This window comes from Bos taurus, chromosome 4 (assembly GCF_002263795.3).
Source record: "Bos taurus isolate L1 Dominette 01449 registration number 42190680 breed Hereford chromosome 4, ARS-UCD2.0, whole genome shotgun sequence".
Lineage (NCBI taxonomy): Eukaryota > Metazoa > Chordata > Mammalia > Artiodactyla > Bovidae > Bos > Bos taurus.
In genome coordinates, this window is record NC_037331.1 from 61,191,341 (window position 1) to 61,206,162 (window position 14,822).

General features: G+C 41.5%; 1 protein-coding gene across 2 annotated transcripts in view; it reads right to left on the bottom strand.

Moving 5' to 3' along the window:
* Positions 1-12,833: 12,833 nt before the first annotated feature.
* Positions 12,834-14,822, bottom strand: part of SEPTIN7 (septin 7) — a 98,556-nt gene continuing 96,567 nt past the window's right edge. Inside the window, 1 exon segment of one of the 2 annotated variants that reach the window (NM_001001168.1) lies at positions 12,834-14,106. In NM_001001168.1, coding sequence (NP_001001168.1) covers positions 14,067-14,106 — 40 coding nt within the window. In that variant the 3' untranslated portion in view covers positions 12,834-14,066. 2 annotated transcript variants of the gene reach the window in all.

Here is a 14,822-nt window from a genome sequence, read left to right on the forward strand (position 1 = left end):
TCTTTAAAAAATAAACAAACAATAATAAACACTCAAGTCCTAAGAATGGGAACAGAAGTTTGCCTATAGTAAAGGTGTGCCTTTTGACCCCTATTATTTGGAACTAAAACCACACTTGTGAGGAATCCTGCATTCTAGAGCAGATATGCTAATAAGCCAGGGGACTGTGATTACTTTGGTATCTCAATAGTTTGTCCCCTACCCTGCCACTCGGGACCATCATACAAAATATTTGACCTATTTCTTCCTTACAAAACACTTCTTGGCCATGAATTTGTTGGTTGAACCCAGTGGTTCACCTCTTCCCTACATCTCTGTACAAACATGTTTGGTTGTTTATTTGATCAGGGCAACTTATAGTCAATGTCCCAGAGGATGCAATGGGTGGCCCAGGAGTGGAATGAACATTTAGGAAGCCCTCAACACATGACTTTCATCTGATTTCACTTGTCCTCAGGACTGTAGTCAGAGTACACTCTGAGTGGCCCTGGGCTCAGCCAGGCCCCCATGACCTGTTTAAGGCTTGGCAGAGAGGAAGACTGATTCAAGAGTGTGGACCCAACTTGAGGAGCCGCATTGAAAAGGTCACTAGAAATAGTTTCTTTACATACATACTAATTCCTGCAATCCTTTCCTTAGGACAGGACAGGAGCTGAGCACAGCACATGTGTGCTTAGTCATGTCCCACTCTTTGCAACTCCATTGACTATAGCCCACAAGACTCCTCTGTCCATGGAATTTTCCAGGCAAGAATACTGGAGTGGGTTGCCATTACCTACTCTAGAGGATGTGGCATTTTTCTTGGGGATGGCATTTATGAAAGAGTGTATGAGTTGCAGGGGCCACTTGGATTTCTTTGGCTTTTTCATCTATCCAAATGTCTAGTTTTCCTGATTCTCTTTACCACAAGCGAGGGTCCTGAGACTGCACCTGGGCATTAGGGCCACAGCAAGAGGAGGCAGGAAGGTACAGTCCTCAGGCACACCCTGCTGGGGAAACACCTGTGGTCCCCAGAGCAGGACACCACTGGGACCCCAGATCATTCAGTGGTTTGCAGGGCTGAAGCTCTTCTTCTGTGCCTGCGATCTGCAACAGTGAAGTTTATGACCCTGGGGTGATCTCTTCTGGCTCAAGAGGTCTGAAAAGCAAGTCAATTAGCTATGCGATGGAAAACAGCTTTTTTTTTTTTTCTGCCAAAGAGAGTTATTTCCAGTAGATTTCTATGTGGTCTGTTCCCGCTTCTGCTCCTCTCTCTAATCATATGCCCTTTTGCCACAGAGGTGGTGTTATTGTAGTTTAGTCACCTATTATTTGAATGGATGTGACATTAATATTTTCCCATGTCAATAAGAATGGTTCAAAAGTAGCATTTGTATCCAAGCAAAATATTACAATGTCTGGGACTTCCCTGGTGCCCCAGTGGTGAAGATTCTTCACACTCGTAATGCAGGGGGCCCAGGTTCCTTCCCTGGCCAAGGAATTAACTCATTGGACTTCACTCACAAGGAATTAATCTCAAGAGGCAAATAATATCAGATTTCCCCTCATCGAATTTACTGTAAACCACCCTCTAAGACTGGAAGACATTTAAAGTCAGGTTTCACCTTTGGGTCCCACAAAGACTCTGGGTGGAGCTGGGGGCGTTACATAGCCCCAGAGAGGTTCCCTAGGAGTCCAGGTCAGGGTGGCTCCCACCTCTGGGCAGTGCTGTTGTCTCACCCCACAGCACATCCCCTGGCCTCCTGTCTTCCTCTGGCAGGACCCTGAAAGGAAGGGGTCCCCAGGGCAACCCCATGATCTCTCTGCTGGGCCTGCTCAGGGCTCCCCACAAGGGCCCACCATGCCCTGCACCCAGCTCCTCCTCACAGGTGAGCACAAGGGGCTTCTTCCCAGACCCTGAGAGATAGAAGGCAGACTCAAGCCACTGTCCCCTTTTCAAATCTCCAAATTACTTGCATTCTACCCCTTTGCACTATGACAGGACATCAGCCTTAAAACCACAAATGTTTTCTGGATGGAAGGAGAGGTCAAGATCTTAAGAACAGCAAAGTCTGGTTCTCTTCCTGGAAGGAGAAACATAGCTTTAGTTTCTTCCTAATTAGTCATAAACCCACTCTGTACCCACCCCACAAAGATGAACAGAAATACTTAAACAAAATATCCACGAAACTAAACAACCAAATTTCTCAACCTCTCACTCCGAATCCTGCTACATTGACATTTACTGAGCACTTACTGCACTCTGGATATTCTTCTGAGAGAAGCCAGCTCATTTAATCTGCACAGCAATGCAGCAAAGAAGAAATAACAGTCTCTGTTCTCCAAATGATGAATGTGAGACTTAAAAAAAAATGTCAGGGAACTTGCTCAGGGTCAGGTAGCAGAGTCAGGACTGGCACCTACCTGATGCTCACAGTTCAGATTTGTGTAAATACTTTGGGCTGAATGGACTTTTAAACTCTGTGCCTTTTAGAAAACTACATGCCATTTGCTAAGCCTTCCTTCGCCTAACGGTGAGCATGCCTTGCTGGGCTGCTGCGCATTCTGCCTGCCCGTCCTGGGCTCTGGCAGCCACAGAAATTCATCCTGTCATGTCTTGCGCTGCCCTGGCTTCACTGCCTTCCTGGGATGAGCTGGGCCAGGTTCTTTCACAAAAAGCTGATAAGAAGTTCAGCCACAAGGAAACTGACCTCCGACTCATTCTCCCTCTTCTCACTTTCAGGAGGATTGTTTATATCTGGGGAAAACAAGACAGCAAAAGGAAGATCTTATAGTTGGATGTCCAATCGTGGGTACCACAAACCCTCAAACACACATCCCAAAGAGAGGCTTCCACTTGCTGTGAGGTCTCCACTGGCCAAGTATGACCTTGACTTTGTGGATTCTCCCTTCTTTTGAGTTCAAACAAGTCTGTTGCTCTGCCAGCCCACGCATGGCCCCTTAGTTATGTCAACATGCAGAAGCAGGAAGCATCATTCATCTGCCACATGTTTCCAACTATGGAAAATTAATTCCAAAGGACAGACTCATGAATCTACTTATAAAGGTGTGACACTGACACATTTCTTCACTGTAGGAACGCCCATGACTGTGTGCCAGCTACCTCGAACATGGGGAAATCGTTTCTCATCAATTGTACCTTTTAGCGCAAAAGTTTCTTAAGCTGTAGGTGCAGAAGAGATTGTCCCAGTCTGACAGATGGAGAAACTGAGGCAGAGAGGACGAAGGGCTTGTTTCCTCATCAGAGCTAGAGAGCAGACGTGTTTCATATTTTTTTTCCTCAGACTACGTTTTTCCACCTGCTACTGTAAGGACCCTCACCAAGTTTATGACCCTTAAAATGTCTTTTATTTCTTAAAATCCAAAAGTAATAATTAATAGCCCCAAGAACTTAGTGCCACTGCAGCTGCTGAGGCCAGGAACGGTTACTCGGTAGGAGCCTAATGCTGGAGCAGTGCTGCCCCCTGGTGCCTACTGGGAGTATTCCCAGATTTCCCTAGGTGGGGATCCTTGGCGCGTACTTGGTCCCCACTTAATCTTCTCCAGAGAAGTGGGCAGGGCACTGGATGAGGGCAGATCAGCCTCCATCCACACATCCATTCCTATAAATTCACCACTTGCTAACCAATGTCAGCAGGCTTTTCAAGTGGCCAAAACCCCGTGAGGGCCCACTATGTGCTGCCACAGCCCCAGGAGGAGCACATGAGTGTGTGTCTAACTCCTTTTCTAGAGAGGTCCTACATCCACCAAGAACATGGTAAGGCCACTGGGGACGCCTAGTCCTGTGTCCACTCCGACCTGGCCAAGCTGATACTCCAAGTAGAGGTCAGTGTCTTCCCTTCCCCAGCCACCAGAAAGCTGATGTCCTGCTGTCCTGGACCACTACCCAAAACGGGCACCCCTAGGGTGATCACCCTACCCTGAGCCTAGCTTCTCCCTGGCCCACTCCCATTCCTCCTAAGCATTTCCACTGGGTACTCGAGTTGCTCCACACCACATCACAAAAATAGCAAACTCCTCTGGTACAGGCTGAAGGTTCCTTCCACCTCCTGCTCTCCCAGCTCTTCTCAGATCTGGCCTCTTTGTGATGCTCAGGTCCCCATGAGAATAAGCAAGAGAAAGAAGACCCACCATCAGGCAGACTGGGCAGGGCCAAATCAAGATACGTAGAGGTTGTAAACCCATAAAGCCTAATGCCCCCCCCCCCCACTCATCTATCCAATTCAAAATAAAAACAATTTAAAACTGTCAACAGTGAAACAAAATTTAGGATTCTGAAAAACCCTTGGTTTCCCATGAAAAGTAATTTGATGGCTTTTTAAAAAATATCACTTCAAAATTTTCCCCTCTCCAACTTTTTAGAGACATAAGCAGAAGTTTGCCATACCTGTTGGGCAGTGCACACAGGGTTGGGGAGGGAGGGAAGTGAGGCAGAATGTGGAGTCTCTGAGGTAAGAACAGGAGTGGGTGGAGACAGCGGTGGGATGGAGAGAGGGAACTTGAAATTTCAGAGGGCCAGGGCATGAGGAGAGAGCTGCAGGAGAGGGGAAGGGCTCTAGAGATGAGGCGGCTATGGTAGCCCCAGTCATGGGGCCTAAGGAGAACAGAGGGGTCTCTGGGAGGCCACCAAGGTCTCCTGCCCACTGTGCTAATCTGGGCTTTGAATGGGCTACACTGCATTCAAGAACAGTCTTAGTCATTCTGTGTGTTGGGAAACTTGGAGCCAGTATGCTAAAGGTCCAGGTCAAGGTCAGTCACCCTGGAAATCAAAGACAGAAGAATGAAGTGGTGATGACTCACCAACTGGTGCTCCCAGGGAGATGATATGCAAGGCTGCGGAAGGCACCTGATCATGGCTGCTGGCTGCTTAGAGACAGGCAGTCCATTGTAATCTTGCGAGGTTTGCAATCAGTTCAAATCCTAGCCCTTCCATTTACATGACTCCAAACTCCAGTTAAGTTACTTGACTGCTCCTGCTTCAGGGTGGTAGAATAGTAGAGAGGTAAATCCAATGTTTTCTTTTTTCTCTTAACTATCTTTTAAATTATAAAATACATATATATAATTAAAACTTCCATTGAAACCATTTTTAAGTGTACAGTTCAGTGACATGAATTACACTGACAATGTCCAGCCATCACTACCATTTTCAAAAATTTTCCATACTCCAAACCAAAACTCTGCACCCATTAAACAGTAAGTCCCATATCCCCTCCCCCAAGGACCCAATAACATCTGGCCTTTCTATCCTTATAATTCTCCTATTCTAGATATTTCATATAAATGGAATTACATTTGTCTTATTGTGTTTGGTGTCTTTTTTTTTTTTTTTCATATAGCATGTTCATCCATATTGTAGCCTGTGTCAGAATTTCCTTTTTATGGTCGATGAATATAGTCCACTGTATGTGTAGATATACACCATGTTCTGTTTATCCTTACATCTGTCCATGGACACTCAGGTTGCTTCCTTGTGGCTATTTGTGAATAATGCTGCTGTGAACACAAATCTGCAAGTATCTGCTCTCATCCCTGCTTTTACCTCTTCTGGGTATATACCCAGAAGTGGAATTTCTGGGTCAAATGGTAATTCTATATTTAACATTTTAAGGAACCTTTTAAACTGTTCATGCTTTATGTTTGGTTGTAATGTTTTGTTCAAGAGTCTGAGTTACTTTTGTAACATTCTTAAAACTCTTCCCATTAAACAAATAAAAATAATAAAAGGTCTTGCAGTATTTCTGAAAACAATATAAAATCCAACAATCGAGTGGTGTGGAATTCAGGGGCGCCGGGCGCTCTGGAAAGCCACCTCCTGGAACGGGTCTCAGCGTGCGTGGGCATACTGCCACGTTCTGTCCCAACAGCCCCCATCCACCACTGATGCTCAAATGGGAGAAAGAAGGCAGGGTCTGTGCCCACAGACCCTAACCCCCAAGAGGGAAGAGGCTGCATCGACTCGGTGCTGCCTTGAGGAGCCAGGCCCTGTGCAGGTGTCTGCGGCCGCCAGGGGGCAGCAGGGAGCCTGCCTTCCACAGCACTGGCGAACCGTGTAAATTGTTTTATTATTATGAGGATTTGTTTCTAGGAAATACACACCTAACAACTTAATTCAAAGGGCACAGGGCTGAAAATGATTCAAAGATGGTTCAGAATAAAGTACTTTTTGCCAAAACTGAAAATCAGCAGGAAAAAATTCCTTGGAAATCTAGAAATGGGAAAGAATTATTTGAGACTCTGCTGGAAGTACCAATAGGAAGCCAACCCTGTAAGGGGGGTAGTGCTGAGATGTGGGCTTTGGGTGCATCCATGACCCAGGGAGGAGGGGCCACTGGAAACCCTGGCCCAGGGTGGGCAGCAAGGAGGGAGGGAGAGAGCTGAAGTCTCATGAGGGTCGAGGTTCAGGGGCTGCTTGGGTGTGGGTCAGAAGATTGTAGGCCAGGTGGAGCTCCCACAACAGCCAAATCAGGCAAAGACCCAGAACTGGAGTGTGGGATATGCATGGTTGACTGCAAATGCCCAGGTTGGCTGAAGAATCTGTACTCACTTACCCATAATCCCTAGAAGTCTGTGGGGGAGCAGTGGTGCTGTGTGGCTCACAGTTATCTCTGTGACCACGGCTCTGCCACCCAGCCTACTGGGTCTGCTGTAGATCTTCCCTTTTTCACACTTTCAGGTAGGGGGAGAACTCCTGCTCTCTTTTCTGGTTCAAACTGTAAAGATGGAGTTAACTAAGGCACTGGGTTGGGTCTATGGGGATATCTGATCTGAGTGGGGATAGGGGCAGTGGTTTGAACATTTTACATGACGATTTGCAGAAAATTTGACAGAGGCTTGTGAACCTAAAGGCACAGATTTGCTGCTTTTGTTCATGATGCGTAAGCCTACAGAAACTCCCATATTTGGGCAAGATGTGTACAGAAATGTTCACAGCATTATTTGTAAAAGTTTATTAAAATATTTAAATAATTTTATTAAACTAAAATTTGAAAAAGCAGTGGCCTCCTGGCATTCAGCTTTTGTACAGCTGCCTCCCACACTGAACAGGGCTGAGCTGCATCAGCAATAAATGGCATATTGCAGAAAGGGTATTATGTGACCTTCAAAGCTAGATCATAAAAGGCATCATGGCTTACACCTTGCTCTCTCTTGGAGCATTTGTTCTGGGAAAAAAAACAGTCACCATGTCACAAGGACATTCAAGGAGCCCTATGGAGAAGTCCATGTGGTAAAGGACTGAGGCCTCCTGAAAATCCACTTACCAGTGATCCAACTAAGCCATCTTGAATGCCAGCCCTCCGGACATCTAAATGACAGTCCCCAGCCAGAACCACCCAACTAATCTCTCACCTGCAGAAACTAAGAAATGTTATTATTAAACCGTGAAGTGAAGTGAAGTGAAGTGAAGTTGCTCAGTCGTGTCTGACTCTTTGTGAACCCATGGACTGTAGCCTACCAGGCTCCTTAGTCCATGGAATTTTCCAGGCAAGAATACTGGACTGGGCTACCATTTCCTTCTCCAATAAACTATAAATGTTATCGTTACTAAGGTTAGCAGGTAGTTATTGCTTTGTATACAGCAATGGATAACTAATACCAACATTAAATTTTACAATGAAATTTTAGTCTTTTGCTTTTCCTTCTTTTATTGAAGCACAGATTCACAATGTTGTGCTTGTTTCAGGCATACAGCAAAATGATTCAATTTTATATATATTTCTCAGACTCTTTTCCCTTATAGATTACAAGATATTCAATATAGTTCAATATAGCTGTATAGTAGGTCCTTGTTATCTTATTTTATATATAGTGTGAATCTGTTAATCACAAACTCCTATTTCTCCCCCTTCTTTCCCCCTTGGTAACCATAGTCTATGAATCTGTTTTGTAAACATGTTCATTTGTATCATTTTTTAAGATTCCACACAGAATTGATATATCTGTCTCTCCCTGTATGACTTTCTTCACTTAGTACGATTGTCCTCAGGTCCATCCACGTTGCTACAAATGGCATTATTTCATTTTTTATGGCTAAGTAATATTCCATTGAATAAACATACACCACACTTCTTAATCCATTCTAGTATGCTTATTTTTAATGGGGGGTTAAAATGGCCATGTCATAGAATTCTACTGATCTTTGAAAGTTATGTGAAGTTTGTATCTGGCACATAGTTGGTACTCAACAAACATTTGTTGCTTTACCTTTTGCTGATTTTTGTTCCCTTGCTTCAATTTCCAAGTGAGTTTTTTCTCCTTTGGTAAGTAGGAATTCGTCCCAGTTTGAATAATGTCGAAATGCTCCCACTTGGTAGGGTGAGTTCATCAGTCCTCATAGCACAAGTTAGAGAGAAAGCCCATCTCCTCTTCTGGACATGGGTTATACCTGGGCCAATTCCATCTGAATGAAGACACCGCAGAAGTGAGCTTGCCTCAGTAGCCTCTACTCCTTTTCCAAGTATGACTACAAAGGATGAGGCCTAATTAAGCACTAATGAAGTAGCGGTTTGGGAAAGAAAGTGAAAACTTGAGTTTCTTCTACCTGTACCCGGCAAACTAAAGGTCTAAGGAGAATTTTATTTTGGTGTCTGAGAGAAAGAACTGTGTTCCATTAATTACAACATTTTTTTGGTCTGAAAAGCAAACCACGTTAAGCTATAGATTTGTATAATCACGAGATTTATTCCTAGCTAAAAAAAAAAAAAAAGATAGCTCCCCTACTCCCAATCAGACAAAATATATGTTCTTTACTTCTAAAAACCAAGGGGAGAAAACTCACATTAATTCCAGGGTGTGTGTCACCATTTGCCAAGTTGCTTAAATAACTAGCTTACACAAAACAGAACTTTTCTGGGCCTGGAGCGTACATTTAAATATGAAAGACTCCACAGTGAAATGCAAAAACAATGGAACTAAATGAGGGGAAAAAAGTTGTAAGCCCCTGCTAGACCTAGTTCAGTACTCCACACTTGGATGAGAGCCAGCTCATGGGGCCTCTGTGGTCTGCTGTTTCCTTGTAAACATACAGGGTGAGACATTATTCCTTGCAACACACCTGTAAGCTAAGAAGGACTCACTTTGAAGAGGAAGAGAACAAAAAACAGACACTTGTTGGCAGAGTCTTACCATTTCCCCCAATTAGCCTCTCCCCTTCTGCCAAGTTCTCACGGATCCCTATTCTCAGAGGTGTCAACTACTACTCCCTCTCTCCATCCCAAAGGATTTCAAAAAGCCTGAATGGCATGAGGTTTCAGCAGGTCCACGAACACTGCATCTAAAATTGGGTCTGGGTGGCCAGTGTGGTCTCAGGCTACCCTTTGAGAGCCTGGCACAGAACAAGGTCTCCTTTCACTTGACCCTCCTTTGCTAATACAATGCTGTTTGGCCGGGCCCAACACCCCATGGGGCAAATTGTTCAGGCCAAGAATAGTCTTCATTCTTCCTGTGAAGCTTTGAAAGTCTTCTAAAGAACACAGGAAATTGTCAGTCCCTATTTTTTTGTTGAAAATGGCTGACACTAAACTCTGAACATTCTATGGGTTAATCCCAAATCATGGGAACCAAGTTTGCTTGAAAAGCAGCAATATTTTCATCAGAGATGAGAAACTGATAAACCAGCTCAGCATTACTTATTAAGGAGGACGTATTTTTTAACTCTTGTTACTAGCACTGTAGAAAACCTGCTCTTAACCAAAATCAGCTTATTTCTTGAAACATACTTCATTTAGTAATTCCAAAAAGGCTTTGTGTACAAAGAAGCATGTCTGGAGGCTTACCATGGCACCATGCAAACTTACCTAAAGCAGGAAAAAACAAAATTCTTGGTTGTCATGGCCCTGGCATCACCACATCTATCAAAATTCTGGGAGGAGAGGAAGGTGTTGAACAGTTTTTCAGTTAAATTGAATTTCTTAAAATTCAAGAAAAATCTCTCAAGGTCTAGGCAACTTCACGTGTGCAGTCACAATGTAATCTGCACTCTGATCTAGCAAGGGAGGTATGGGCCTTATTTTAGGGCTGAAGAAACAAATATTCAGAAACAAAAAGTAACATGCCTAATTTATACAGATGGGATTTGAACCGAGATGATTAGTCAGTGGATTTAGTGTTTTCTGGCACACACCAGGTAATCATATGGCATAAGATTGAAGCACACAGGTCCTGCTGTTGCCAAGACCAGTTCACACTCCAACTTCACCAGTTACCACCTCTCTAATGGATAAGTCACTAACCACCTCCAAAGCTGTTTCCACATCTATGAAAAGGATGACACTGGTATCTATTAAGGATTAAATGAAGATAATGTACACAAACTAGTTGACTGTCTGGGGTAGGGTAAATATCCTGAATGAAGTACACAAACTTTTGCTTTTTTATTTGCAAACTATTAGAAAGGATTTCAATTTACCAGACAGACAATAATTTTTCCTTTTACATCAAGTAGGATACCATGGCAGGACTTCCTTAGGGATTCAACAGTATAAGGATCTACATACTACCATATTAAACCAAGGGCTTCCAAAGTAGAATATATTAGATAATTTATTGCGGCTTGGGAAGCGCTAAAGTTTTTTTGAGTTTTAAAGATTGTTTCATAATGTTCATATTAACATACTGCTTGCTTGCTTTGCTTCAGTTGTGTCCAACCCTTTGTAACCTCATGGACCAAAGGCTGCCAGGCTCCTCTGTCTATGGGATTTCCCAGGCAAGAATACTAGAGTGGGTCGCTATTTCCTTCTCCAGGGTATCTTCCCTACCCAGGAATCAAATTCATGTCTCTTGTGTCTCCCGCATTGGCAGGTGGGTTCTTCACCAGTAGCACCACCTGGGAAGCCCTAACATAGTGCTGCTGCTGCTGCTGCTAAGTCGCTTCAGTCGTGTCCAACTCTGTGCGACCCCGTAGACGGCAGCCCACCGGGCCCCGCCCTCCCTGGGATTCTCCAGGCAAGAACACTGGAGTGCTACCTATATATAATTTACTATATAGGTATAATCACACATACATGTTCAAAAATATTTTCACAAAGAAACAGTATCAGGTTTGGAGACAGTGATCTAAATGACTTGCTAAGTCAACACTTTGCTATTGTTGCAATCTTACATTCTTTCTACCCTTTTGCTCACCTACTATACCCTGACCTCCACATTCCTAGGTCTTTTTCAAGAGGATAAAAGGCATGAAAGGTGCAGAATATGTCAGAATATGTGGGTGGTGGTGTGACACTAAGCTAATGAGTCCGAGAAGCAGAAGTCTATATCTCCTTAGCTTTCAAAATTAGAACCTGAGCACCACAGAAATAAGTCTCAGCTTCAATGTGAACTTGATAAAAACAATTAGATCTCACTTCCACTAGGTGGCAGCACAACTCTGCCATGAGATGTGCACTTGGATTAGTGCTTCTCTGGTCTCACTTACAGAGAAGGAAATGGCACCCCACTCCAGTACTCTTGCCTGGAAAATCCCATGGACGGAGGAGCCCGGTGCGCTGCAGTCCATGCCAAGGGTCGGACACGACTGAGTGACTTCACTTTCACTTTTCACTTTCATGCATTAGAGAAGGAAATGGCAACCCACTCCAGTGTTCTTGCCTGGAGAATCCCAGGGATGGGGGAGCCTGGCGGGCTGCCGTCTACTGGGTCGCACAGAGTCGGACACCACTGAAGTGACTTAGCAGCAGGTCTCACTTAAATAGCGCAGTGCTTAAAGAGTTACTCCAATTTATGTCTCTCACAATGGAGACTAGGTATTGTCCATTTTGCAAGCTAGCCTTTCCTTATGCTTCCTGAATGTTATATGTATTGTGAATAATCACATAGCAGTTCTCAAAAATCTACAGGACATATAACAAAAAAGCCCTTGATAAGCCTGAAAAACAAAGCCAACCATCAAACGACCTGGTCGGTCAAGTTCTGCACGGGTCCTACATCAGATTCAGATAAACATTCGCCGTGACACAGACAAAAACTTATAAAAGTTTTTACTAGGGTAATAGAATAAAGGTGACTTTACAAAGTTATCACAATGCATATAGAATTTTTAAACGGCACCTATGAGAACTTGTTTCTAGAAGCAGTAGTACTTACCAGTTAGACAAGGTGGTCAATATAAACTTTCTGATTTTGTAGTCTCCAATTCAGTAAGTTATTTTTCCTAAAACCAGACTTTTATGGTTAGGGGCGTTAACCAAATCTCTATTATAAGAACCAAACCAAACAAAAAAATATCTCTGCATATTTAACTTACAATTATTCCTGAATGTCTGATTCTGGTCTTGGAGTAATAGCCAATTTAAACACACACACACACACACACACACACACACACACAGCAGAAAGCATTGTATTTTCAAAGACAATCTTTAACTAGTGATGGCCAACAAATAAGGATAAATTGTTATTGCAGTAATCTTAAATCATGTTTTTAATGCCTCATAAGATCTGCTTTAAAAATAGTATCCCAGAATGAACTTACACGTGAAGTCAAGATTTTCTGTAAAGTGAATGATATTCCTAATATGCTCTACACTTTATGTATCTTTGAAAAGCAACAAGGCTCTTTTAAGCATCCTGTTTTATTTAAACCCTTCAGCTTCTAGTGTCAACAAAAATATTGGGTAATCATAATAATCAGTTACTTCCTTTTGACAGGACCATCAAAAGATACAGTGAAACTTTTTAAAGTAATAAACTGTGTTGCATTAATCATTAAAATGTCACAAAGCATTTTGTTAAAATCTCTTATCATTTGACTTTAGTGAAAAGAAATTATACCACTCTTTTCCAGTTAAAACATTTCAGTCCAAGGACTTGAGCTGGTGAGCTGAAATTTGTTCTCAGAGAAATGTGTTAATAGGAGACAGTAGTAAGTAGACAGATACTATATTCCATAAATTAGAAAATCAGCACAAATGCATTCTAAATGAAACAAACAGAAGAAAAGTTACAAACATGGAGAAGGCAAATTCAAATTGAAAAGTTTCTTCTCAAACACATTCTAGTCTTTTCTATCAACTGCAGAATATTTAAGACCCCACACTCAATTACATCACAACATTGTTTATTATGTGAATTTTTTACAATACAAACAAAAAATTACAGAAATGCAATATATGAATACAGCTAAATGCAGAATGGTGACTTTTTTTTCTTTTCAAGAGGCCATGATTCCCATTTCTAGTAAAATAAAAGAGACTGCACATAGGTAGAAATAGGTTGGTTGTTAGCTTCACAATTTTGCCTAGAAATGATCTATAAATGCATTTTCCCCCCTGCTACTTACCATAAAGTGTAAAAAGGGAATTAAAGGAAAGTTTCCTTGTTGGTTCCTATCATATGAAAGATGCTATATTCTATTTTTTAGCAGGGCCAATATATGGAAAATACCTAAATTAAATGTTATTACAAAAATGAAGCAGTAATGAGATTCTGGCTAAAGAGGGTACTAAATGAAAATAATATATATTTAAAGAATTCAAAACAAACAAACAAAAAAAAGGTTGTTATAAAAAAGCTCTAGGTGCATTGTAAGCATATAGGTTTTTTTTCCATGTGTATTTTTAAACAATGGAAGTGTCAAAAAATAGGGTCAACTGTGTTAGACTAAATTACATTATTGTATACGCTGCATTGAATGGAACCTCTGTATTATAATTATCATAAAGAAGCATAGTTTGCATCATATTATGGCAATTTATCCTCAATGAAACCTTTCAGAGTCCTTTTATTTTGGAATATCCTGTAAACAATCAAACCACCAGAACATGATTGTACAACAGTAAAATGTTTTCTTGCATTAAATTGAAGACATCTGTTTAATAAAAAAAGAAAAGAAAAATGTAGGAAAGGTACTTAGAGCTGTTAGTTTCTAAGTACACAACAACCCTAGACAATTCAAGGCATCTTAATCTCCATCAAGAACAAAAAAATAATAATAATAATTTTTGTCATGCTGTTAAATCCATCATTAAGGATAAAACCGGTGCAAATTGGTCAAACGGATCCAACAAACACTGATGTCCAAGCTGGCATATTGGCAACTAATACGTAACTGGTGGTCAATAGAGGGTTTAAAAGATCTTCCCTTTTTTCTTGTTCTTTTCCAAGGTTCTAAATGAGTAAACGAAAACAATCAAAATGAGTAACTACTTTACAAACATAGATAACATATGGTAGCAATAGCTAAACCAACTACAACTGTGTTGGATTTTCAACTGTGTTACATTTTTATTTTAAAATCAGAAGATTTAGAAGTTAACAATAAGGACAATGCTAATCTATAATATTTTCTTGGACAAATATTTGACAAAATTCTAAGACAAACAGTAAGAAATATGACAAAAAACCCATTTTTTTATACAAAATCAATTTTTCCTAAATGAAATAGTACAAATCAAAAAAGGTCAACTGACATCAAGTAAGGGATCCTCTTCTCCTACAGCCATCTGCATTCTGAAATGCTTTTTTTCTCACAAATAAATTTTTGTCTTTCTTAGGGGAAAAGTTAATAGACACATTGTGTTACCAAACAAATGTCTAAACTTGTAAATGTTTAGCAGTGAGGGTAAATTACAGAATCCTTACAGGGAAGCAACTTTTCAGTTTTAAATGGGACTAATGAGGAAAGAAGAAGACCAAAGTACAAAGACTACCCGATTTTTGAGTAAATTATGAGTAACTAATTAGCCTCATTAGAAACTAGGTATCTAAAACTTTATCTTGATGAAATAATCCAACAGAATAAAAATATACCTCTAAATGTATAAAAGAGAACATTGCACAATGCTCTCTCTGTTTGTCAAAAATTACACACAACCATTATGTTC